The sequence below is a fragment of the Phyllostomus hastatus genome, unplaced genomic scaffold (genome assembly GCF_019186645.2).
Source record: "Phyllostomus hastatus isolate PE091 unplaced genomic scaffold, TTU_PhHast_1.1 phas_scaffold_755, whole genome shotgun sequence".
Classification (NCBI taxonomy): Eukaryota; Metazoa; Chordata; class Mammalia; order Chiroptera; family Phyllostomidae; genus Phyllostomus; species Phyllostomus hastatus.
Genome location: NW_025334039.1, coordinates 2,054,240 through 2,078,881, shown reverse-complemented (window position 1 = coordinate 2,078,881; position 24,642 = coordinate 2,054,240). Strand labels below are relative to the sequence as shown.

Sequence of the window (24,642 nt, the reverse complement as noted above, 5' to 3'; positions counted from 1 at the left end):
TGAATGTAAAGTTTGGGTTCCTGGCCCTTGGCACCAGCCAGGGGAGGTTCAGCTCTTCTGTTTCCTCTGCTTTTCCTGGCAACAGAGAGGTGGGCCGCTGGTCTCCTCCCCATCTGGACAGGATGCAGGCCCCGAGGTGGGGTGGGTGGGAGGTCATTGGGTACAGAGCCATCTTCAACAGGCGGGGCAGCCACCCGTGAGCCCCCTGAGGGGAGCCTTGGGGCTGTTGGTCAGGGAGCAAAGAAAGGTTCCCGGGGCACAGATACAGGGAGGTCAGAAAACTCAGGTGAGCTGTTCCTGGGTTCCAGAAAAAAATCGATTAAAAAAAAAAACTGTTTTAGGCCAGAGGAAGCAAACTTTTTCCCAGGTCTGGCTGGGCAACAAGTGAGTAGAGGGGGAAATTATGAGCTTTGGAACCGGGAAGACATAGGGCCAACCACAGTTCTGTCACCGACTGTGTAAATATAGATTTTACCTCTTGTGGCTTTGACTTCTTCATCTGGATAATAATGAGACACCTCAGGAGCTGCTGAAGGACTAGCTGTAGCAATATGTAAGAAATATTAGGGTGATGAGGAGCGTGCAGCTAATCTTCAATGGTTAATTTTCCTTCCTTCCTTCCTTTAACATGTACTCAGGACCCCCGAATGGAACCCTGATGCCCCATAATAAGTCCCAGTTCAGCTTCCTGTCTGGCACTGCCCTCTTATCATTGCCAAGTTCTTCCTCTGAGAATGCCCAAAGCTGGACTCGGCAAGCAGGGGATGGGGTGGGGCATAGTTTGGCTCTACTATAACCAGCAGCATGACCTTGGGCAAGAAAGTGCACCATGATGAGCCCCAGTTCTACAGAATGGTGAGAGGCATTCACATCTCGGCTCTGCCACTTGTGAGCTGTGTGGCTTTGGGTAGGACACTTAGCCTCTCTGAGCCTCAGTTGCATCAGTAGTTACGTGGTGGGGTTGTGGTAAGGATTCAGTGAATTTGTACAGATGAACCTTAAACAGTGGCTGGCACACTGTGCTCACACAATGTTAATGTTAAACACTGTGTTACCTGCATTGTAAGTGTTACTTCTTTACCTGTATCATAGTGTCAGACGGGTGCTTTATCTGCGTTTTTTTACTGTGAAACAGGATCTGGGTGGGTCTGGCTACTGGGAAGTTCTTATAGTAGATCCAATATTTTCTCTGGAGCTTATTCATTTTGCCCTACTTCAGGTAAGTTGGATAAATATTGAGCAGAGATTATGTATCTGGGTACTGGGATCATCTACTATGAACCTGAATAGGTGCCCAGTGCTGGTCTACCTACCGCATGCTACTATAACACTGTGTGTGTTTCCTTCACAGATCCCATTGCAGTTTGTAACTGTGTGTATGTGTGTGACAGAGAGAGACAGACCATGTGATTAACATCTGTCCCTCCCATTAGACTTTAAGCTCTATCTGGTCAGGACTATATCTGTCCTTAATCACCATCATAGCCCAAGCACCTAATAATATAGGGTAGGCACTGAATAAATATTTGTAGAATGAATCAAAATACTGTCCATGTTCCCTATGAGCCCAGAGTCTACAGGGAGTGACAGGCAGGTGAAGTCATAATTTCAAGGCAATCTGGTAAGTGTAATGGTAGAAATACGCATGAAGTTTGTGGTTGCATGGATAAGAGGCCCCTTGCCGTGCCTGGGCAGAAGGGGTGGCCAGAGGAAACAGACATAATGCCTGAGCTAAACTTTGAACAGAATTGGCAGCCAACTGTGGAAAAGGATGTTCCAGGAGGAGAGACTGACATAAGTACAGGCGTGGAGGTGTGAATACGGACAGGATTAGGACAGGCGGGGAACCACAGCGGTTTGCTGGGACTACAATCTAGGTAGACAACGGACAGGAGGAGGTAGAAGTGGTGGCGAGGGCTAGCTCACAGGGTACCTCGTGGGCCAAGCTTAAGTCCCATGGACCGAACCTAATGTACAAGCCAGCCCTGTACATGTGAGACAAAATGACCAAGTCCCCAGATTTCACGTGTGCAGGTGATACCTTCCTAGGTAAAATAACACCCGGAGTTAAGACTTTGCATTCCTGCTCTTTCACTTGCACACATGCGGCTTTGGGTAAGCCATATAATCTCTCTTAGCCTTAGCTTCGTCATCTCTTAGTTTTCTCGTCTGGAGGATGGGGGAACTCACAGTACCTACCCTTCACTAGGTGGTGATGAGGATTAAATGAATTAATCCACCGGAAGTGCTGAGCACGTGCCTGGCACTTAGGAAGTGTGTCCTTAGAGACCTGCTATTGCTATCAAACCCTTCTGAGCCCAGGCTGCACAGCTGTCACCTCTATGACAATGCCACGCTAGCAAATGCTCTTGTGTCACCCTCTAAGTTCCCCTAGAGAAGTGGTTCGAGATGGACTCAGCCTGGGCTGAATTCTAAAGTAAGTGGGGCCTTAGAAAAGCTCATGGGCAGAGAGACACTGCAGGTCGTATACACTCATTCTCAGATATCAGCCTCCCTCTCTTTCCCAGGGAAACGCAGCCAGACTGGGCCTGATCCAAAAGGAGCCATTTCAAAGCACAGTCCCGTTGCTGTGTCCGGTTTCGGCCCCGCTCCCCACCTCAGGAGATTCTGGTCAGGGTGGGCTGGGAGATTCCTTAGACAATCTAATAGATTAGTTTCCAGTTTAGCATAACAGCCAGACAGATTTTTGCGGTGAAGTCATCCAAGTCAATTAAAAGGCATTTTTCCCTGCTGTGAGTTCAGAAGTCCCTTTGGTTCATTCCAGCTTTCTGGGATGTTTCATAATAGGTTCCACCCTGGGTTAATTAATAACCCTTGATTCCTACTGAAATGCAAAGGCTGAAATCCTGTGTGTAAGCACATCCGGGCTGGGCTGCTGGCAGGGCTGGGGTGGACTGCGGGGCTCCACTCATTAGGGAGCGGGCCAGATCCCAAATGGTGGGGGGGGGATGACAGCAGAGCTGGCAGCAAACATGAAGAATGGCCAAGCGAAGGCTGATGAAGGTCAGCGCTGGAGAAGCGGCATGAGGAGGTCAGGAGTGGGCAGAGGAGGGAGATCACAAGCAGTCAAAGGAATCACAAGGCCAGAGCGGAGGGAGGTTGGGGGTAAGTTGAAATGAGGGATGTAAAGTGGATCAGGGCAAGTGGCCAGGACTCAGGTGCTACATAGGATGTGGTTGACAGAGGCTTGCTTTTACATGATGGCAGCTCAAACACACCCTGTGGGTCTGGTTCCATCCTCTCTGTTTTAAGGAAAGCGGGTCAGCACTTCTCAGATGCAAGTTACAGGTATGAGAATGAAGCTGAAAGGGCCAAGAACACACATGCGTTCACCTAACAGTTATGAAGGCTTTTCCCTGAACCTCATTGCCCAGCATAATATTCAAGGATAAGGTGCCTGTTCACCCAATCCAAAGCTGAGTTTCCCAGCCTCCAGTCTCCTGCCGCCATTCCTACCTGGGCCATTTTCTAACACCACTCTTAGCACGTACATCTTAAAAATGAAAATATTATCACATGACTCTGTGGCTTACGAAGTGAAATAAGCATGTCCCCACTGGCTCTGGGACACAAGTTCTAGCTGCATGCCTTGCTACATCATGCCCATCCAGAGTAGACTGTTCTCTGCTTCTCCAGCATCGTCTCCTACCACCCGTTCTCATGCACCGTATACTCTGGCCATTTTCTCCACAGGCAACAAGCTGGGATTTATTTTTTTTTAATTTTTAAAAAGATTTTATTTATTTACTTATTTTTAGAGAGGGAAGGGAGGGAGAAAGAGAGAGAGAGATAAACATCAATGTGTGGTTGCTGGGGGTCGTGGCCTGCAACCCAGGCATGTACCCTGACTGGGAATCGAACCTGCGATGCTTGGGTTCACAGCCCGCGCTCAATCCACTGAGCTACACCAGCCAGGGTGCACAAGCTGAGATTTAAAACACACTCTTTGGCTGTGAGGTCCGATGTATATATCTGCTCCTTTCTCGGCCTGACACAGCTAATTCTCTCTCCCCACATCCCCATTTAACATCAGCTTCTCTGTGAAGCCTTTCCTAAGAACATTCTGGAACAAGGTGGATGATCCCTCTCCTGTGCTCCACTACGCTTGGGACACATCTCTATGACAGGCCTCCCCATAGCAGGTCACAGTGACCACCCAACATCTCTCCATCCACCCGAGGAGAGCACTTTGAGTGTGCAGGGCTGTGTCATTAAGGCCAAGTACATAGCAGGTGCTCCATAAGTGTTTCTGGACCAAAAAAGCCGGTTGAGATAAAGACAAGTTTTGTTTCTTTTTATGGCAAATTCCTCAAGAGGTTAGAGAGCTTATTGAGTTCTCCGTTAGAATTTCCACTTAATATCCATGGGCGTCTCGTTTATCTGATACGAATGCGGGCAGGGCAGAGGTTGGTGTAGTGGGGTGGCACTTAGAAAGGGTGGATTGCCGAACAAAACAGACAGAGGCTGAGGAGCTAGGAGCTGGACTTTCCAGTGCAAGAAGATGGACTTGCTTTCGTTCCCAATGCTCCTTTCTTCTCACCGCAGATTAAGGTTGCTAACTGGTGGTACAGCCACACCAGGGAGGATGGCCCCAAAGGATCACCAGCTGCCAGAGCAGCCCTGTTGCACTCAGAATCAGCAAGGTTCATCCAGCCATGGTCTCTATATCCCACACACACACGGCCCTCGCTGCTCAGCGCCCTCCTTGGGCTATCAGCTGTTGCTCAGCACTCCATCCTAGACCAGCCCCCTCCCCAAAGAAGAAAGCCTCTTGCAGGTAAATGAGGAAAACATGGACTTCATGACCGGAGCATTAGATTAGTTTATTTGCTATTAAAACCATCAGAAGGGACTAATGGCTTCTTCAAAGAGGAGAACAAAAGGCAACATTGGCAGGTGGGGAAATGTCTCGGGAAAAACAATGCCATGGGAGACGGGAGCTGTCGGGAGCCAACCAACAGCTGACCTTTGACACAGTCGGGTCAGGTGAGACGCATCTGCACAGCAGAGGCGACTACGGCCGGATCTCCCGTTTATCTCTTCCTGTATGCCTGTCCCTGCTAGCAATAGGTGGTGGGATTTTTGGATACCTGTGTGTTATAACAAAAAATCTGCACGATGCCTCTGATTCTGCGTGAAATGACTTGCTGACCACAGAATAGAGACCCCTAGCAACCCTAATGCTGCCTGCTTCCCCCACCTGGGAAGTTGAGGACAAAATTAAACTATGGGCAAACCAACTGGCAGAACACTGGAGGAAGCTGTTGCTAGGAATGTTTCTTAAGGAGTCACTACTCAAAAGCTTAAGATTTATTAGAGCCAGTACCCCTCCCATACCCTGGACAGTAGTGTAAAGAAGCAAGGAGTTCTTGTAGGAAATAATAATCTCAATACATGGAAATGAATATAAAACATGGCCCCCCAAAGATGTATAAATCAAAAAACCTAGGCAAAAAAACCAGTTACCTGAGACAAATTTAACCTCAATGGATAATAGTTGATTTCTATATATCTACAAATCACCCCTTGCACCCTTTTAATTTAGACCAATCCATAGATTCTTAATAGACACCTAGTTACGAATTGGCACCTGAAAGTTTGTGCCTGTATAGCTTCGTTGGCTAACTGATTAATGACGCTCTTGGTCAAAATAACCTTTGTTTAATATGGTTGGTCTTGGGACCTCCTGTACTTTTCAGTTATTTCTTTGTTTAACATGACTGATCTGTAAAACCTTCTGTATTTTTAGGAATTATGTCTATGGTAACCATTTCTGTTTTAATAATCACACTATGCATTAAATGTTGTATAACCTCCCCTATGAAAATAAAGATTGATTTTTATCGGTGAGTCAGTCGGGCCCCAAAAGCCTGGCTGTCCACCCCACTGGGTGTCTCACTCCAGTCTCTTCGCCTTAGCTGTGCATCCTTCGGGGACCCTGAGACCCCGCCGAGGCTGGACCCCAGCAGGGAGCCTGGGTTCTGCACACTTCGGACTCCTACAGTAATTTGATGTGTTTGCCATGTCTGGTCACTTCCCCTCTCTGAGCCTCTGAGCTGTTAAACAAGGAGGTTGGATCAGATCAGTGGTCCCCAACCTTTTTGGTACCAGGTCCGGTTTCATGGAAGACAATTTTTCCATGAACAACGTGGGGGATACGGTTTTGGGATGATTCAAGTGCATTACATTGACGTTCACCCCCCCGCCACCCAGTTCCTAACAGGCCTGGACTAGTACCAGTCCAGGGACCGAAGGTTGGGGACTCCTGGATTAGATAACCTTCAAGGCCCTGCTCTGGCTCCATCCTTCTGTGACTGTACCATATCACCCGTTCACTCACCCATTCACCAAGAAACACTGAACACCTTGACCTGAACCTGCACTGTCTGCTAGAGAAGAAAAGTCAGAAGTTTACACCAAGTGCCAGTGACTGTTATATGTCCATGGAAAGTATGACTGGACATATGTTAGTAAAAAATACATATTAAAATACACCATGAACTTTTGATATTTCTTATCTTCCCAACTATACAGCAAATGTCTTTAGAATGTGGATTATACCTTTTTCATTTCTGAATAATCCCAGAGACTGACACCTAGAAACTACTTAAGGGAAGTGTGTTCAAGAATGTGAAGGTTACCTTAAAAATAGCTGTAATACTTACTGTGCACATTCTAAATTCTAGTATCTGTGTTGAGTGTTTTAAAGGTGGTATTTTCTTTCAATCTCATAATGCTATAGGTATTTATTATTATTGGGTTGGCCAAAAGTCTGTTATGTTCTTTCTGTAAAATAAAAGACACATTTTTCATTTTCACCAATGACTTTATTGATTTGGATATTTTGAGTATGTCAGCTATTTCCCGCTATTGGCTTCTAGTGGGTAGAGGCCAAGGGTGCTGCTAAACATCTTTCAATGCATGACAGAGCCCCACAGCAAAGAATTATCTGACTGAAATGTCAGTGGTACCAAGAAACTTTGCAAACCACTTTTGACATTTTTGATCAGTCACAGCACCTTCCCCACATGCTGCACAAATCTTTATTTTGTGTTTCAGTTGCATTTTTACCTTTCTTGAAACAGTAAAGCCTAATATGCCAAAATGTCGTGTATTTTCTTCCATCTTCAATATTAAAATGGCTGCACAAAAATTCACCAATTTTAATGTTTTTTAAATGCACAGTGATATGACAGCTGTCACAATACGACCTACGAAAATTGTTTCAAATGAAGTTAAAGACAACTAAGCACTACTAAAGCCATCGTACAGAAAAAATGAACGGACTTTTTAGCCAACCCAATACTACTATTATTTTAATTTTACATGTGAGGAAACTGAGGCACGGAGAAGTGAAATCACTCAGGAAGTGGCAGAGCTGAGATTCAAACCCCAGTGGTCTTGGCTCCAGAGTGTGAGCTATTACACTATTCATGTAGTCTGAGGACACAGTTACACCTACAGACAAACAGTGAGTATTTACTCTCGGGGGGGAAACAGAACAAACAGCATCGTTAACAGCGGACTAGCAGCAATGTGCCAGAAACATTACACACTGAGTAAGAGCCATGCAGAGGAGCTTTTTGCTGAAAGAACGTCTCATAAGAAATTGTAATTTTTCAGTAGATCAAAAGAGCAGAGTGAGATGGAAGAAGACAGTGGAGTTACGGGTTCAAGCAACCTCAGGAAGGGAAAAGAGGCAGAAGCTCGATATAGACAAATTCAAGGCCAACATACACACAGATGGAGCTGCTTGGTTAAGAACCCGACACCTGGAATCAGCTGAACCTGGGCTCAAATTCCAGCTTCCCCACATTCTTACTTGCTGTGGGACCCTGCCTGGGCAATTTATTTAAGCTCTCTGAGCCTCAGTTTCCTCCACAACAGGCATACTGTGTGTGTTAATTGAGCTAATGCATGGGAATCACTTGACACGGCACCTAGCATACAGTAAATGTTCAATAAAAGTTTCCTACCACCACTGTTACTATTGTTTCTCCATTTCTCTATTGGCTTCTTGAAGTAGTGAACCTAAAAATAGATCCAGGATGGCGATAAACCCCCATTAATCAATGCCGTGGTTGAGAGAAACACTTGCTCCTCTAATGAGTTATGTTTCGGCTAATCCACCCTAGTGGCCCACCTGCTTTTTTTTTTTATTCCCCCAGCTGGTTCTTAGATTCAAAAAGAAAAAAGATTCCATGGAGACCTGCACGCTTTTAAAAATAATACAAAACAGAACGTCTGAGGTCAGGGTAAGCCAAGCCAAACAAATAAATCTTGCAGGATTGTGTTAACAAAACAAGGCTTAGTGGATCAGAGCGGGTAGAGTTCTGTCGGACTCAGCCCCGCAGAGAAACGCCAGGCTCTGGTGAATTTCAAACACAAGGAGGTCACGTAGAAAGATCGAGCTATGGAGCGCTTCAGAGTTCAGCATCGGTGCTTGGGCTGTGTCCAGGAGAGCCTTCTGCACAGGATGGGCTCCAGAACCACGGGTCACGGAGAGTCCTAGGGATCTAGACCAGAAGACTCTTACAGATCATCTACACAACCTCAACGGAGGTAATTTGGCCAAGTCTATCAGAATGGTAAATGTCCTCGGAGGTGGACTCTGAGAAGGACATTAGGGAGTGCCCTGGGGGCAGGGAAGGAAGCGGAGGGAGAGGTCAGGCTGCGCTGCCGTCTCAGTCGGAGGCCTCTGCCCATTCGAAAAGGAGCTCTGAAGCTCCAATGGCCGTTCACAATTGTCCCAAATTGGGCTCAAGGGGCTAGGTCTCCATACCCTGTGCCTGCCAGGAAAGAGGTGGGACCTTGGGCGAGGCAGCTCTCCTCACCTGAGTGAGCCACTTCTGAAAGTGGGCTGCCCGTAGAGGGCTGCCTTGTGAGGGGCGAGGGAGCTCCTGCAGCTGAGGGAGAAGCTCTTCCTTCCTCCAGGCGCATCACAACACTCACTACCTGCAGTACTTTCGGAACCAGTCGCTGTATCTCTAGGAGAGATGCTTATGGTGGTTCAGCCCACATGCAGGTAAAACCTGGGTCCAGATCCCTCCTCGGTCCCTCATTTCAAGCAGGGTGTTTAATGTTTCTGAGCCTCAGTTTCTTCACCGCCAAGCGGGGAAGGTCATAGTACCTACCTCAAAGAGGCTGAAATAAGAGCCTGTATGCAAAGCGATTTACCCAATGCACTTGGGTTTTGCTCTTGATGTCTGCAACAATGGCAGAAAAATGTGGTAGACAAGAGGGGGGCTCTGAAGTCAGACTGCCTGGGTTTATAAAAAGGCTTCTGCCTGTTATATGTCGGCAACCTTGGGAGATGCACTTAGGTCCTGTGAGCCTCAGTGTCTGTGGGATGGAGCCCATGCTGGTGCCTGTAACAGCAATAAAAGCTATCAGGCCTTTTTTTGCAAGTACAGTCAAACCTCGGTTCTCGAACATTTCCCATCTCGAACAGGTCGGTTTTCAACCAAGTTGTTCACTGAAAAAATGTCTCAGTTGTCGAACAAAACGTTGGTTTTGGACCTGCCAACACTTCATGCCGATATAGTGGAACTTTCGTTCTCAAACTTAATTTGTTCAATTTGGAATTGAAGAGGTAGAAAAAGAGGGAATGAAAGACATTCCTATTTCACTCATCAAGGAAATGCTTGGGGGATGGGGAGAAACGCAAAGTTTTTTTGAGAAATATCACCCAGACAAAGAAGTAGCAAACTGTGTGGTGAGCTCGTTCAACGACAATGCAGTATTTCACTTCAGGCAAGTGTTAAAACTCAAGCAAAAACAAACATCACTGGATAGGTTTTTAGTGAGGTGGAGGCCCAGGGAGCTTAAGGCAAGTTCTGGTGGAGCTAAGAGACAAGAGAGAAAGAACCCATAAGAATGAGCCACCCGTCATGTTTATGGAGGGCAGCTCCCCTTCCAAACAATAACACCATCCCTCCCTCCTCATCACATTCAGTCACCGACAGCTCTCAACACTAACGGTAAGTTCTAGTGTGTACATAAGTTTTCATTTGTTACCATGCATTTTATTTCCATTTTGTTAAATTTTCATTTGCATGTCATGTCCTCTTTGTTGTTAAGGTATTTATACATTAAATAGTATATTAGACAGGTATTGTACATCAGAAATGTTAAAACAGGAAATCATTTGGGGGTCTGAAATGGATTAATTCAATTTACATTATTTCTAATGAAAACAAAAATGATTCCGTTTTCAAAGAAATCACTTCTTGAGCCCTGGCTGGCATAGTTCAGTGGATTGAGCGCGGGCTGCGAACCAAAGCATCGCAGGTTCGATTCCCAGTCAGGGCACATGCCTGGGTTGCAGGCCACGGTCCCCAGCAACCGCACATTGACGTTTCTCTCTCTCTCTCTCTTTCTCCCTCCCTTCCCTCTCTAAAAATAAATTTAAAATCTTAAAAAGAAAAAGAAATCACTTCTTGAACAGCCTTCTAGAATGAATCAAGCTCGAGAACTGAGGTTCCAGGGTACTCGACAGATGATGGCTATTAGTATTTCAACGACTCAGTCAGGGGGTGAATATTTGCAAAGAGTAGACTGGGTCCTATCAGAAACTTCTCTTTTCCTGGACTCCCTCGCTCCAGATCCTCACAATGACCTTCTGGCTCAGAGATGACCATCCTCTTGCTCCAATCACTCTCTCTGGAAGGCATTCCAGGTTGCTATTACCCCTTACAGTGTGACACTCAGCTGGGTCTCTCGCTAGAGTCTGACCAGCACAGTGTGTGCGTGTGTGCATGCGTGTGGGTGTGTACCACCACCTTCCCGTATTCCAAATGCTGTACTGTGATTATGCAATCTGAAGTTTGGGGGTATGAACGACCATAACCATAGATTATTAAGCGCTTAATCTGCGTGTCAGAAACTATGCTAAGCATACTACGTATACTAACTCACTGAAACTACATGATAACTCTAGTGAGTAGAAATTATATATTTTTTAAGATTTTATTTATTTTAAATGATTATTCTCATGTTGTAGATAAGAAAACAGCAGTTTACAGATGTCATAGGCGTAAGTGGAAGGTCAACACGGCTAAAATACGGTGGAGCTCAGATTCTATCTCTAGTTATCTTACTCTGGAGCCACAGCCTTAACTGTAAATAGAGTCTATACCGCACCACCTCCCACAAATATTAAGAATTTACTCAACTCAAATCTTAGGTCTTTTTTTTTAATATGATTGTAACAAACTAAAGTTTCCCCAATCCTGCTCCTCTTCAGCTACATTTTGAAATTGCACCTTAAATAGCATAACCTCATCCAATCTGATTGCACCACATTTAATCCAGTATATTCCCTCTCCCATTCAGCTTCAAGCCATCGGCAAATGTAATTTGATAAATTGCTGCTAAGAAGGAGGAGTGGAGCAAAGCCAAGGGCAGAGCTCTCCGGCAAGTCGTTAGGCAAATTCCTCTCAAGGTGTATTTCTATCAAGCAGTCATTCCCTAATGGGGGTAATGTTTGACTGTTACCAGTCCACCAAACTGCATGAACGTCCAACCTCCATTTCTCTATCTTATCGATGAGTATTTCTTGAAATATTACATAGTATTTAGGGTCAGTATCTACACCTAAGATTCATTCATTCATTTTAGAAAAGGTTGCCCCAGGAAGAATTGCGGATGGAAGGCAAATGGGTATAAGAAAATATATATATATAAGTATGTGATGGTCTTGAGTGATAGAAATATTTAAGGGGGAAAAATACCACTTCTGCTTCCAGGAGACATTTAAGTTGAGGAAATATATAGGTTGAAGGCAAAAGATGAACAGAACTCCAACCAGCAGCCTTCCCTGGAATCAATACACATCTGTCTAGCCTCATCTGAACCCAGTATCTCACAAGGACAGGGCTCGAAGGGAACCACTGGCATTCGTGCAGAGGAGGACTCGTAGAAGGACTTTTGCCTTTCTCTCCGTGAGCGGGAACAAGGCACTGTTGTGCCTTATGGTTTAGCACCTGTAGTAATACCGAGGAAAGACGGTCCGTGGTCATTTCGGCCCTTTTTATTAGAGAAGAATGAAACCCAAGGCCTGTCTCATTAGCCCTGGTCTCCTAGTCATGCAGAACTGTGAGCCTACTTGATATTAATCCATTCATCAACCTCATCACTAGTCCCACCGAGGGGGGACTTGTACCCTTTGCCTCAAATATAAACAGAGGAGAGCTGGACATGCCAAGCACCCTGGCCAGAACCTCTCACGCCCTCCTAGGACAACCGCTGTGAGGCCCTGCCGAGCCAGCAGGGCATTCTGGGTAATGGAATGCAACACTGTGCAGTTCCCCCACTGGCCTCCTCAGGGTGTCTTGATTTCTGGCTCTGCAAGAGCTGAGGCAAGCAGTTTTTGAAATGGGGGGAAAAGGGTGGAGAGAAGGGGCGGAGGCTTTCTCTAGGCCAACCACAACTAACTCATTCACTCTGTCCAGCAAAACCCAGACAGTGCAATTATCTGGTTAATTTGGCCTTCAGTTGGGAGACAGACTTCCAAAATGTGAGGCCAGCTCAGACTAAACAGTGGCTTCCATCCTGATACTTCTCCCCAAACGCTCGACGATGCATATGAGATTCCTGGGGGCTGCTTGTGGGACCCACCCATCGATCCAGATGGGAAAGAGACAAACAATTCAGACTCTAAAGATGGGGTTTAGGAAGGCATGTCTTCCAGGGAAAAATATCCAGATTATCTGCTAATTGGTCTCCTGGCTCATTTGTCTTCTGGCTTCCAAGGAGGGGGATGGCTGGAAGTCAGGAGGAGTCTAAATTAGCCTATGTTTTCCAGTGCAACTGTAGCCCTCACAGACTGGCCGCGTGTCCCCAGAGCCCCAGGGTGAGTCAGGGCAATTCCCTTGGATGCTCCCGCTCATGGGTGTCGTGCCCATAAGCACGGCCGGGGAGGCGCTGACATAAAAGGGTAAAATTAAAACATGCCCTTGGGGTTTTCACAAATGGAATGAGACCAGGCTAACTAAGCTGACAACGGAGCATTTGCCAGATGGTTTACGGAAAACTCAGATTTTTGAAGGGAGATTAAAAGAGCGGTGATTTATCTCCCTTGGAAGCTGACAAACAGCCTGGAATCTGTGGAATCTATAAGTTATTATTCAGCAAATATTCGCTTCAGTTCTAGTACGTGCCAGGCCCTGTGCTATATAGAGTGAGAGCTAAACAGCAATGGCTTCTACCCTCATGCAAATAATCCTACACCCAAATATGTGGTTGAAAACTCAGACAAGGGCCAGGAAGGAATAGCTGGGGTGCTATGAAAGGGAAAACTCAGGTAACAGCCAGGAACGTAGAGCTGGGGTTACCTGACTGAGATTGGGGTGTGAGGGCTCAGAGAAGGAGTCTTTGAGGAAGGGATTTTTAAGTTAATACTTTTAAGAATCGAATTTGCCTTTTAAGAATGATCCCTCTGGCTTTAGTACACAATATAAATTGGAAGTGGGTGAAGAGATGGAGTTGGAGGCTGCTGACTAGGAAGATTACGGATGAGAGTGGAGGAGGCTGGTTCAACCAAGGATCTGGGCAGTGGGGCTGGAGAGAAGCGGACAGACTAGGAAGCTATGCTATATGGAGTCCACAGGATGCGGCAACTGAATGGGCGTCGTGGCCGAAAGAGAGGGAGGAATCCAGAGGACTGCGAGGTTTCTGGCTAAGGTGGAAGGTAGACAGCGGCACTCTTCGCTGAGAGAGGAAACTTGGGGCAACGAGTAGGTTGGGGTCAGGGGAGCATGACGCGTCCTGTTTTGGAGGCAACCGACCTGGACTTCCCGCCATTCCACACCCTGTACTTCCAGCCTCTTGACCTTGGCTCACCCTGCTTCCCTCCCATATACTCTCCATGTTGCCCCCACTTGTTGACAGCATGCCCGTCCTTCAAGATCCACTTCAGACACCACCCTCTCCTTGAAGCCATTCGACTCCCTCGATTCATGTGGCCTCTGCTGCCCATAGTGGTGAGTGTGGACCTCTCTCTCCTGGGTTCCACCTGTGTGGAGGTTCTGGGAAGACTTACCTTGCCTGCTTCGCTAGACCACAAGCTTTTTGGGACAGAGCCTCTGCTTCTGTATCCTCATTCCCCACGTTAACTAGCTAGCATGCGAGATGTTTGACAAATATTTGTTAAGTGAACAAAAATAACCTGTTCTTTGCCACGGAAGGAAAACCAGTAGACATTGGACAGACTTGAAAGCCACAGGATCGCATTGAAGTGCAAGCTGTAGGTGTTTTAAGATGAAGCCAACTCACATTTGATGCTCAGAAAGGCTTTCTTTTCCTCCAACCCAGCAAGCTCAAGGAGCGCTGAAAATGCCCACCCTTCCACTGTTTTATTGCACTTTTTTGGGTTCATCGTATAGCAGGGACCCTTCCTATCTTATTAACTGTTTGTCTTTGATGAGGATGATGATGATGATGATGATGATGATGATGATAAAAGGGTAACATTTACTAGGTGTTGGTATGTGCCGGGCACTGTTCTAAGTCTTTTTCGCGGACTAACTCAGGTGATCCTCACAGCCACCCCATACAGTTGATGCTGTCATCACCCAATTGTACACATGACGAAAATGAGCTGCAGAGGGCTCAAAGATTACTCCACCAAAGTCACGGTTAGCTGGGATTGGAACCTAGACTCTGGCTCCAGAGCCCATGCTCTGACATGCTAAAGCCAAGCACCCCAACAAGCATTCGCTGAATGAATGGGAGGAGCCCTGGATCTGGAGGCATATTCTGCCCCTGACTTCCTAGGTAGCCTCGGGCAAGTCGTGTTGCTTTCCCCTATAAAATGAGGGAACTGGATGTCGATATTAATGCCAATAATCAGAGCCAATATTCGTGATTCTAATCTCCTTTGAAGTTCTAAATAATTTAATCCCAACAATGACACAAAACAATAATATGAGAGAAAGATGATACAAAGAGATAAAGTCACCTGTTCAATACCCAGAAAAGGAGGGAGCCAGGATTCAAACCCACCGTGCCCCCAGCCCAAGTAGTTCCATGCACGGGGCACCATGGCAGGCACTCAGGGAGGTGGGATAATGGGGCAGATGGGCTTTGGGGCTCCCCACTCCCATTTCCATCAGAGAAGCTCTCCTTGTCTCTATTTTGTAGAATGAGCTCCTACCTGAGATCACCTTTGAAGGAAGGTTCTGCTGCTAACACAAAAAGATGGAAAACCATTGGACTCAATAATTCTGCAACTTAATGAGACTGCCAATCTAAGCCAGAATTGTTCTGGTAATCTTGGTTCATTATAGCCACATAAGATTGGGGGTCAAAGCTGCTCCTGGGAATGGCGTCAGCTGTACAAAAGGTTAGGGTGATGGCGCTAAAGACTCTGCTCCAACCTACCTGCTCCACTCGGATCTCAACCTCTCCATTCGCCTTCTTGCCATGGAAATACTTGGCCCTGTGAAGGAAAGAAGAGATCTCTGAGTGAGGGTGCAGACTGCTTTTCTCTTCTCTCCCTTCTCCCAAAGGTCTTGTTACTCCCTGAGGTGTGTACTCAGATCCATATTCTACCAAACTGCTCATGCCTCCCATTTCCTCTTCATTTCCTCACTATTTATACGTGTCGTGTGGGACAGGGGGAAGAACACTGGATGGGAGGACGGGAGACTCGGGTGCTCGTTCTGCCAAGGTGCTTGACCTTCCTGAGTCTGTGTTATCCTCTCTGAAAGGACAAAATTCATGCCTGCATGATATATACCCCAGGGTTATTTTAAGGATCAGATAAATAAAGGACCCTACATAAATAAATAGTACAAAATTATCTTATTGAGTTACACCCCATATACTTCATAAAGGACTTACTAAATTAAGCTATCCATCTATTTGTTTCTCTATTTGTCCATCTGTCCTGTAAAGTAGACTCTACTTGTTCCTTTGTCCTTCTATCCATTCATCCATCCACCCATCATCCATCCACCCATCATCCATCCATCCATCCATCCATCCTTCCACCATCTTTCCTCCACACCCTGCTTCTGTCTTCCTGTTATCAATAAATGGCATCCCGTCTGCTCATTACTCAAGGCAGAAACATAGACATCATTTTTCTTACCTTTTTCTCTCTCCCTATCCCCACCGGTTCTACATTTTAATTATTTCTCAAGTCCACCCACTTGCCCACTTTTCTTTAAAAGCACCCTAGTCTTGGTCTCCTTCAACTCTCTTCTCATATAGATTCTTTTACCATGCTACTTTTCTCTCATAGCACTTAATACAATTATAATGAGTGAGTGTGCTCAACATCTGTGTCCCACTACACCATAGCACAGTTCCTTGAGGTCAGGAACAATCAACCTTATTCATCTTTCTATTCCCATTAGCTACCAGCGTGCTTTACATGCAGTACGAGCTCAATTAACGCCTGTTGAAAGAGTGAATGATTGAAGAGAGAGATTTTTTTTAAAAAACACTTGTTTTCTGTGCTATAGGCTTTAACATTTCACCTTTCTCATTTAATGCTTACACCCACCACAAAGTAGGCATTTTTATTTCCTATAGACAAGGACACTGAAAACCAGAGAGAAAAAATACTTTGCTTAAGTGACTTGAGTCCTGTCCTTCTAATTCCATATCTATGTTTTTGCTCACCCCTGAAAAACAGCAGTGAATATTTGGGTGCTCCTCCCTCAAAGCAAAAGTAGCAAAAGTTTCCATCTGCTTTTTTAAATTGTTGATGAAACGAATAGTTCTTAGCTACTTGCTGCAATCTGAACACTGTGTTAATAAGCATTTCCAGAAACCTTTTCTGGAGCAGAGACAGCTCTTTGATCCCAATACCCATCTTCTTCTTTTCCTACAGCAAGAGAGTTTACAGACTGGCACCCAAAAACACGTACATCCCAACTCTCCATTCAGCTAGGTATGTATGGCCATGAGATTGAATTCTAAAGAATAACTTGTAATCACGATACTCAAGAATCTTCTTAGCTTCCTCTTCCATCTTCTCCCTAGAACAGCGATGTTGCCATGTATTTTTTTTTCATCCTTTCATTTGAGAAGGAAAAGATTCTTTCCACAAATCCTCTGACCCAGCTTCAGTCTGTCTGCTTCCAAAGTCCATCTACACTTACCCGATGCCAGTGGAGTTCCTCTCTTTCCAATACTGCCTGCATCACGGACTGACGGCTCTAACGTTAACACCCCTTTTTCCTACAATGTGCACGGGCTTAGATGTCAACAAGGCAAGATTTTAGTGGGGCAGGAGCTGTTGGTGCAGACTGAAAGCAAGACTTTGTTTTTTATTGCTCCCAGGATAGCCTTAGACAAAACGTGTGTAAAGTTCAGCTTCATGCAAAGGGAACTTTTTCACATAATTTGTGGATTTTATCACAAATCCTCAAAACGTAGTGTCAGCAAACTCCAGACATGGGGATAAGCCCATCCCTAATGTTTTGCGGAGTCTGGGGCAAAAGAATACATGGAGCCCTATATCTCATTTAAAAATGATATCTAAAACTAGCAAACATGTAAATAAAACACATATGTCTTCCCTCCTTAATAAATGCAATCTCATAATTCTCTAGAAGGATCGTCATTTAGACTTCTCAGAATTCTTGGATCTCTACTAGAACGTGGCAACATGAGAGCTGCTGTCTCTTGGTTCCCACTGACATCCTAATTCTCCTTTCACCCTCCTCTATGTCCTGTGGATGACGGGGCTTCCCGTGCAGGCTTGTGGATGGCCCAGGCCTCATGGCCCATCTTTGTCTCCTCGCCCGTGGCCCCATCAGCCGTGGTCCCTGGGCCATGCCATGGGAGGATGGACCAGAGAATTGGCCTATACAGGCCCTGGAATTAGGCCTGGTCCCTTTGGGTAGGGAGTTCTAGGATGCACGGTCCTAAGGGTGCAATTTGCAGGGTTGTCCCTCCGCTGCTGCCAGGAAGGGAATAGCTGGTAAGGGTCACAGCAGGACTTAGGTCAAGGGGTCCTCTAGTTTGGGTTTAACAGAAGTACTGGGTGAGCCTGGGACCTCGGGATGGTAACTCATGAATGCAAGCACTGCTATCCTGGAAAAAGCATGGATTTGGAATCACACAGGCTTAGGCAAAATCTTAGCTCTACTACTCACTCACCACATGTTCTAAGACAAGATACTTAACCCCTCTGGGTCTCAGTTTCCTCATCTGTCACGTGGTGATACCATCTACCAGCCAAGGTTGTGGTGAGAAACCCACTTGATCTTTCATGTCCCAGGGCAGTAGACTGGAGTGGACTCGGGGCTGGGCTGCCTGGATGCAATCCCAGCTCTGCCACTCACTTGCTTTGGGACTTGGGTTACTCGCTCACCCCCCATGCGCCTCAGTTTCCATATCTGGGAAGTAGAGATAATCCTAGTAGCTATCTATCACAACAGGGCTGTTTTGAGGAGGAAGCTAGACAAGACACAGAAAGCACTTAGAACAGTTCCGGGCACATCGTAAGCTCCGAAGCACACAGCCCAGAGCCTGAAAAAGAACCAGCAGCAACAACAAAGAACTATCGAGGGTCTACTCAGTGCCTATGGGTGCCGAGTGGTCTTACCCTCATGGAGGTTACAAGGCAGAATTACTATTCACTTCGACCTGTCCCATCCATGCAATAAGCGATGGATGATGATGAAAATAACAAACAGATGGCCTTGATATACAAGGCCTCAAGCCCCTTCACATCCCTCCTCCTATCTGACCCCAATGTCAACCCTGGGAGGTGGTCGGGCAGGAACAGTCCCCACATGGTCCAAGTCCCACGACATCTCCAAGTGGCAACAGTGAATGTCACCTTATGCGTTAAAGAAATTGGGGGAATTCAGTCCATACCGTGTGGGTCCTTCATGATCTGGACCCTGCTGACCTACGGCCCATTTCCCCTCCGCTTTTCTGCCCACCACGCGGACACACTTGACTTTCCGATGTGCTTAAACACGCCCTGTGCTTTCGTGCCTCCGAGCCTTCGCACATGTGTGGATGGCTAGGATGGCTTTCTGCTCCTCTCGGTGTGGCTGCCTCTTCCTATCAAGTTTTCCTTAAAAGCAACCCCCTCACCCCCCGCAACGAGGCTGGATTAGGTGTCCCTCCTCTGGGTTCCCACAGAGTGCTGTACTCAACCACTATAATATATATCATCCTGTGTTGTAATTACAGATTGTTTGTCTGCCCCCTCCCCCCACCCCCCGCACTGAGTCTGTGAGAGCCTGGAAACCCGAAACTGTGTCTCAACGCTCCCTGAATCTCCAGTATCCGGCACGAAGTGCCAGGGCACAAGGCACATGTTTAACAACTGTTTGCTGACTGGGTAAATGAGTAATGTCTTCCAGGGATAGGGTATCCAGTCCTCGAGACACGCTACCGCCATCTACCGGTGCACTGTTGTAATACACTTAGGAATCTGCACCGAGATGTGGGGTCAGATTGTGCAGCTTCGTCCAACCTGCGCAACTGGCAGCCCTCGACTTGATTCTAACCTGGAACCCGGAGCCCTTCGTACGACACCAACACCACCCAAGTCGCTCCGGCCTTCAAAGGCCTCACCTTCCCGGGAGGAACGCTCGTTTTGCCCATCGCTGGGGTTTTTGCTGCGGGGCCTGGCAGACAGACGCACGGCTGCAGCGGAGGGTCAGGCAGTCCATCCCCCTGCCTGGCCGGGAGTCAGAAGTCTGTCTCCTGACAGGCCACACAGACCGCTGCCTCCTTGCCGGGGGCTCATTCAGGCCTGAGCCGCCTCTGAACAGTTCTGTCTGGCAGCGGGAAAGGTAGGGATGGTGTGGAATGCTAGATGCCTTGGGGGCTGGAGTTGCGGCCTCTGTAATTGCCCCGCCAGTTTGACCTCGGGTACAATGGACGGCCCTGCCGTGCTGAGGACTCTGTCTCCCTAACGCAGATCTCTCCCTGGTGCCCTAATACTGTTTATCCTCCTAACGAGCGCCCCAAATATCCTGGCCAATCAGTCAAGTCCCTGGTCTCGGGAAAGAGGGGAGGGGGGCAGCTCTTCCTTCTACCAAGCTTCCATCTCCGTGGGTGGTCTCATATTTTACTGCCACATCAGAGGCACCAGGAAGGAGAATATTATAAAACTGGCGCTGGCTGCCTGGGGTGGGAAGTCCCTATTTGGGGAGGCGGGATGTGGTGTGAGAGAAAGATTTATGAGCAGCGGGCACCTAGTCTTTCTCGGCGGTGGCAGGGGCAGAAGGAAGAGGAGAATTAGCACAAACAGGATCCACCTGTGTCCAAGCAGCTCCCTTCCAATAAACCCGTCTGGGATGTGGAGTCGAGGTCTAGGTCTCGGCGATGCCCTTCCCAGGGAGGAGAGGTCAGGCACATTCTGTCTCAGGCACAGCCGCCTTCCCACAGGTCGCCCCCGTTGGGGGAGGGGGAGGGAGAGGGGGCAGGGAGGCAGGAATTCAGTTCCATTAAGGTATTCTCATGTGTCTACTGCAACACATCAGTTGCTCAGTTGCAGCCCGGGCAGAAGCAGGGGAGACGGACCACGCAGGAGACCACTGAGGGTAGACCCACACGAGGCTTTCCCAGTTAGCAAGACAGGGAGAGTCACATGGCAGTCGGGCTGAATGGAGATGTGGCCAAAGCAGGACCTTGGAACACAGAAGTCCCAATTCAGAGATCCAATGCTAGCACCACGATTCGCTCCCAGAATAGCTAACCCTCCTGGCCCCTTCCCACCGCCAGAGGGGACCCTCCAAGGATGGGGCAGCCTCTGCATTCCTCCTTTTAACTTGAGGGCTCCAGGGGATAGGAAAGGGAGGGACCCTCTGAGGGTAACAGGCCCCTTGCACCACCTGTACAGGGACCTACTAGGAACTGAGACCTACTGGGGTCCCAAGCCACAGGATGTGACAAACATCCCCTCATTGGCTTCTGACAACAATAGGGAAGGAGATTTTTGTGGATAGGTTGGGTCACAACTCACATCATCTCTTCACTCCCTCATTTTATCACTATTTACTTGTATGCACTGGGCATCCTACTAGGCAGGACGGGAAAGGCTGATACAGTTTCTGCTCCTGTGTCGCTAACATGCTCTTGGGAAAGTCCTAAAACTAAGCAGGTGACAGAGAAATGACGAGTGCTGCGAGTAAGAAGCACAGAGTGACAGAGAATACTTGCGGGGAGCAGGGGGGTCTGACTTAGGTTGGCCAGGGAAGGCTTCTTGGAAAGACATTTAACACACTTTTATTGACCACCCACTCTACACCAGAGCCTGCAGGCTCTAAGGAACCAAGGATGAAGACAGCATAACCAGAGGGAGAGACACATACATGGATGCTGACCACACAAGGCGTTAGCCCAAAGATTCAGGTCCACCCACAGAAGGGGACCCCAACGCAGTCTGAGAGCCGGGGGCTGCTTCCCTAGCGAGTGACCAGCTCAGTCATCAGTCCATCCCCTACATGGTACCTATTCTATTCTTTGCCTGGGCCAAGGGCTTCGAAGCTGAACGTGGGAGAGTCTGAATGCATGAGAAGGAAGAAGGAGAATGACTTAGGTAGATGCTGTGGGCACACGGGGAGGGTGATGAATTTTCCTGGGCATACCCCTAAGTGGGCAGGGACAATGAGCAGCAGGCATGGAGCGGAAGGTCCAGATTGGAGCTGGCAGCTCTGGCACTGGCTGCATGCTTCTGGACAAGCCTCTACTTCCTCATCTGTGGAATGGGGACAGGGAAATCCTCTCATAGGGTGGTCATGGAGATTACATGAGGATGCAGATCGGAAGGCCTGCTCGCATGTGTGCTGCTCACCCGTGGGCTATCAGGGTGGGACTTTCCCTCTCCAGGTAAAGGGGTGCGTGGGCGCTGCCAGCAATAGAGACAGACCCAGGTCCTGTTCAGCTCTGCTATTTATTTCCTAGGGCTGCCTCAGACAAAGTTAACTGTCTCGAGTCACAGTTCCATTTGTAAAAATAAGAACATTATTAAGTCTGCCACGGGGCCCCCGTGAATGACATCCCTGACACAGGGCAGGTGCTTAATGCTCATCTCTTCCCCTCCTGTCCTTCAGCAGCACGGGCAAAGGCTGAGGTCCGCTGGGTGTGTCCGTGGGGAAGAGACGAGTCATTTTTCTCTCTCCGAGAGGAGGAAGGTGGCAGTATCTTCCTTACGCTGAACAGAACTCCTGCTTCACGTCTAGCACGATGGAAACCTGCAAGGACGCTCCCGGGCACAGGCCTTCAGGGCAAACAAAGTCGTCAGTCACCCACTCACTGTGACTGCAGAGATGGGCTAGAATGTCGTCTCCCAGCCCCTACCCCTCTCCTCTGCAATGACACAACACCAGGTCTCCCTCACTCCCACAGGTACCTCACAGTCCGCAACTTTCATTCCACCAGGAGGGGTAACATTTAGAAGGTTAAACTGTTCCCTCAGCAAACATTTACTGAACTGCAAAGAACTCAACCAGGGGAAGTTCCCATGGGACATGTAACACACTAGGTAATTCATACCAAGGTGCAAGTGACTAATACACAATCATTCCGGAAAAGGGGTATGGATGGTACATAGGGGATGAGAAGATGAGGACCTGAGAATACTTAGTGCACAGGAGAAGACTGAGAAGACGTATCTTCCCTCCCTCCTCCTTCTTCCCTCCCTCCACTTCTCCATCCATCCACTTCTCCATAAACTCACACATCCTTCCATCCATCCCCTTATCCATCCATCCATCCATCCACCCCCATCCATCCATCCATCTATCCATCCATCCATCCCCCATCCCCCATCCATCCACCCATCCATCCACCCCCATCCATCCATCCATCTATCCATCCATCCATCCCCCATCCCCCATCCATCCATCCACCCATCCCCCATCCATTCATTCATCCATCCCCCATCCATCCTCCATCCATCCCCCATCCATCCATCCAACCCCATCCATCCATCTATCCATAAATCCATCCCCCACCCCCCCACCCATGCATCTATCCATCCCCCATCCATCCATGCATGCATCCATCCACCCATCCATCCATGGTCTACTATGTGCCCAGCACCGTGCCAGTCCCTAGGGACTGCACTGAACAAAACAGCCTCTCTGCCATCCCGGAACCTACAGTCTAGCCAGGAAGCAGGCCCAGAAGAGGAGCTCGAATGCCTATCTGCCCTGACTCTTGTCTTTGTCATAGCTGCCAACTAGCCAATCTCATGGAGTCCAAAGTCCTATTTTATTGGACTTAAATTATATATTTCAATTTTGAAATAGAAAAAATCACGTAAAAAATTCAGACTCCTGGCTTCCTTTAGAAAATCAACAATGGCAGCATCAGGCCCTTATTCCCACGGGGCAGAAATCTGCTGAGGGGACCCCAGCTGCTGCCTTCCAAGGGGACATCAATTCTCACGTCCAGCACCATCCCCACTGCTCCCTGTCATCTCACTGAAGCTGAAACCAAGGGGCAGATGCATTTTTCACAGAGCTTGTGCTGTTGTTTTCCTGACAGCAAGGACACATTTCTCTGTGCCTATCCCTTTTCCTACCACCTGTCCCTTCACTCACCGACTGGCTCGTATCCTGTGAGCAGCTGCACAGGCAACCCCTCATTTAACTAATTCCATTCTGAAGATGGCAATTAGCTCGGTGCAAATCTCCAGGAAATGCACGCCCCTGCCCTTCCTGCACACCCGGGGTGGGAGGTGAGGAAAATGGACCTGGAGCACCATCCCCTCTCTTGCCATTATAGACAGCGCCCCCCCCACCCCCCACCGCTGGGGAAGCACGGCCCAGGCAGGCTTCCGCAGGCCCCAGGAGGAGAGACGATCTGGAATGAGGCTGGCGTCCACCCAGGGACCTGCACCCCCCAGGGCAAGGCTGTGAACGGGCAGGGTGAAAGTCTGTAGGAACAGGAACAACGTTTACCAACTAAAGCCCATGGCCTGGGAGGGACTCCTTCAAAAGAAGATCGTTCAGAGGGCCTGGGTGAGAAAACCACGTTTTGGAGGACCAGGAAGGACTCACAAGTTACATGTTTGAACTCCTCGGAGAAAAATCAAGGCAAGAGCAGGAAGAGCGACTGATACACAAAGTCAGGAGGGGACAAGATGGAAAGTTTCAGGCCCAAGAATCCTTTAAGGGCTTGGAGGCTGACCCTTGTACAGTCTGAGCCTCTTCTGCATTACTCGTACCAAGTGGCCAGCCGGCCATGCTTAAACACCTGTGCATGATGGGGAGCCCCCTCCCTCCCTCACCGGGCGGGCAGTCCACTCGATCTCGGGCTGACTTCCCTGTTCTGTATACTGAGCTGAAATATGTCTCCCTCTTTGTTGGCCCCATTGGTCTCAGTTCTATCAACAGGGAACCCCATGAAACAAGTCCTCCGCCTTGACCGTTTCTAAGCTTGGCTGGCTCTATACTATGTTTACAAACACAGTTTCCCAAGCTCCACTCTAGATATCCTGATCCAGGGGTTCTAGTGGGACGTCTCACCCACGCTGACTCCTAGTGACAGCACCCCCATTGCCTTTGCGCTGGCGGAACCCAGCCTGTCTCTCGCACAACCTTGGTGGGACTCTCCTCAGGACACGTGGTGGAACCGGCCAGCTTTCCTCTCCCCAGGAATTTGACTTTTGAGAGGAGAGGCGCAAGGCTGGAA

The 24,642-nt window shown here is 48.0% G+C and overlaps 1 protein-coding gene across 1 annotated transcript in view; it reads right to left on the bottom strand.

The window, feature by feature from the left end:
• Positions 1-24,642, bottom strand: part of SYN3 (synapsin III) — a 405,562-nt gene that overhangs the window by 341,546 nt on the left and 39,374 nt on the right. Inside the window, exon 3 of the mRNA XM_045826382.1 lies at positions 15,403-15,460. Coding sequence (XP_045682338.1) covers positions 15,403-15,460 — 58 coding nt within the window. The remainder of the gene's footprint in view (positions 1-15,402; positions 15,461-24,642) is intronic.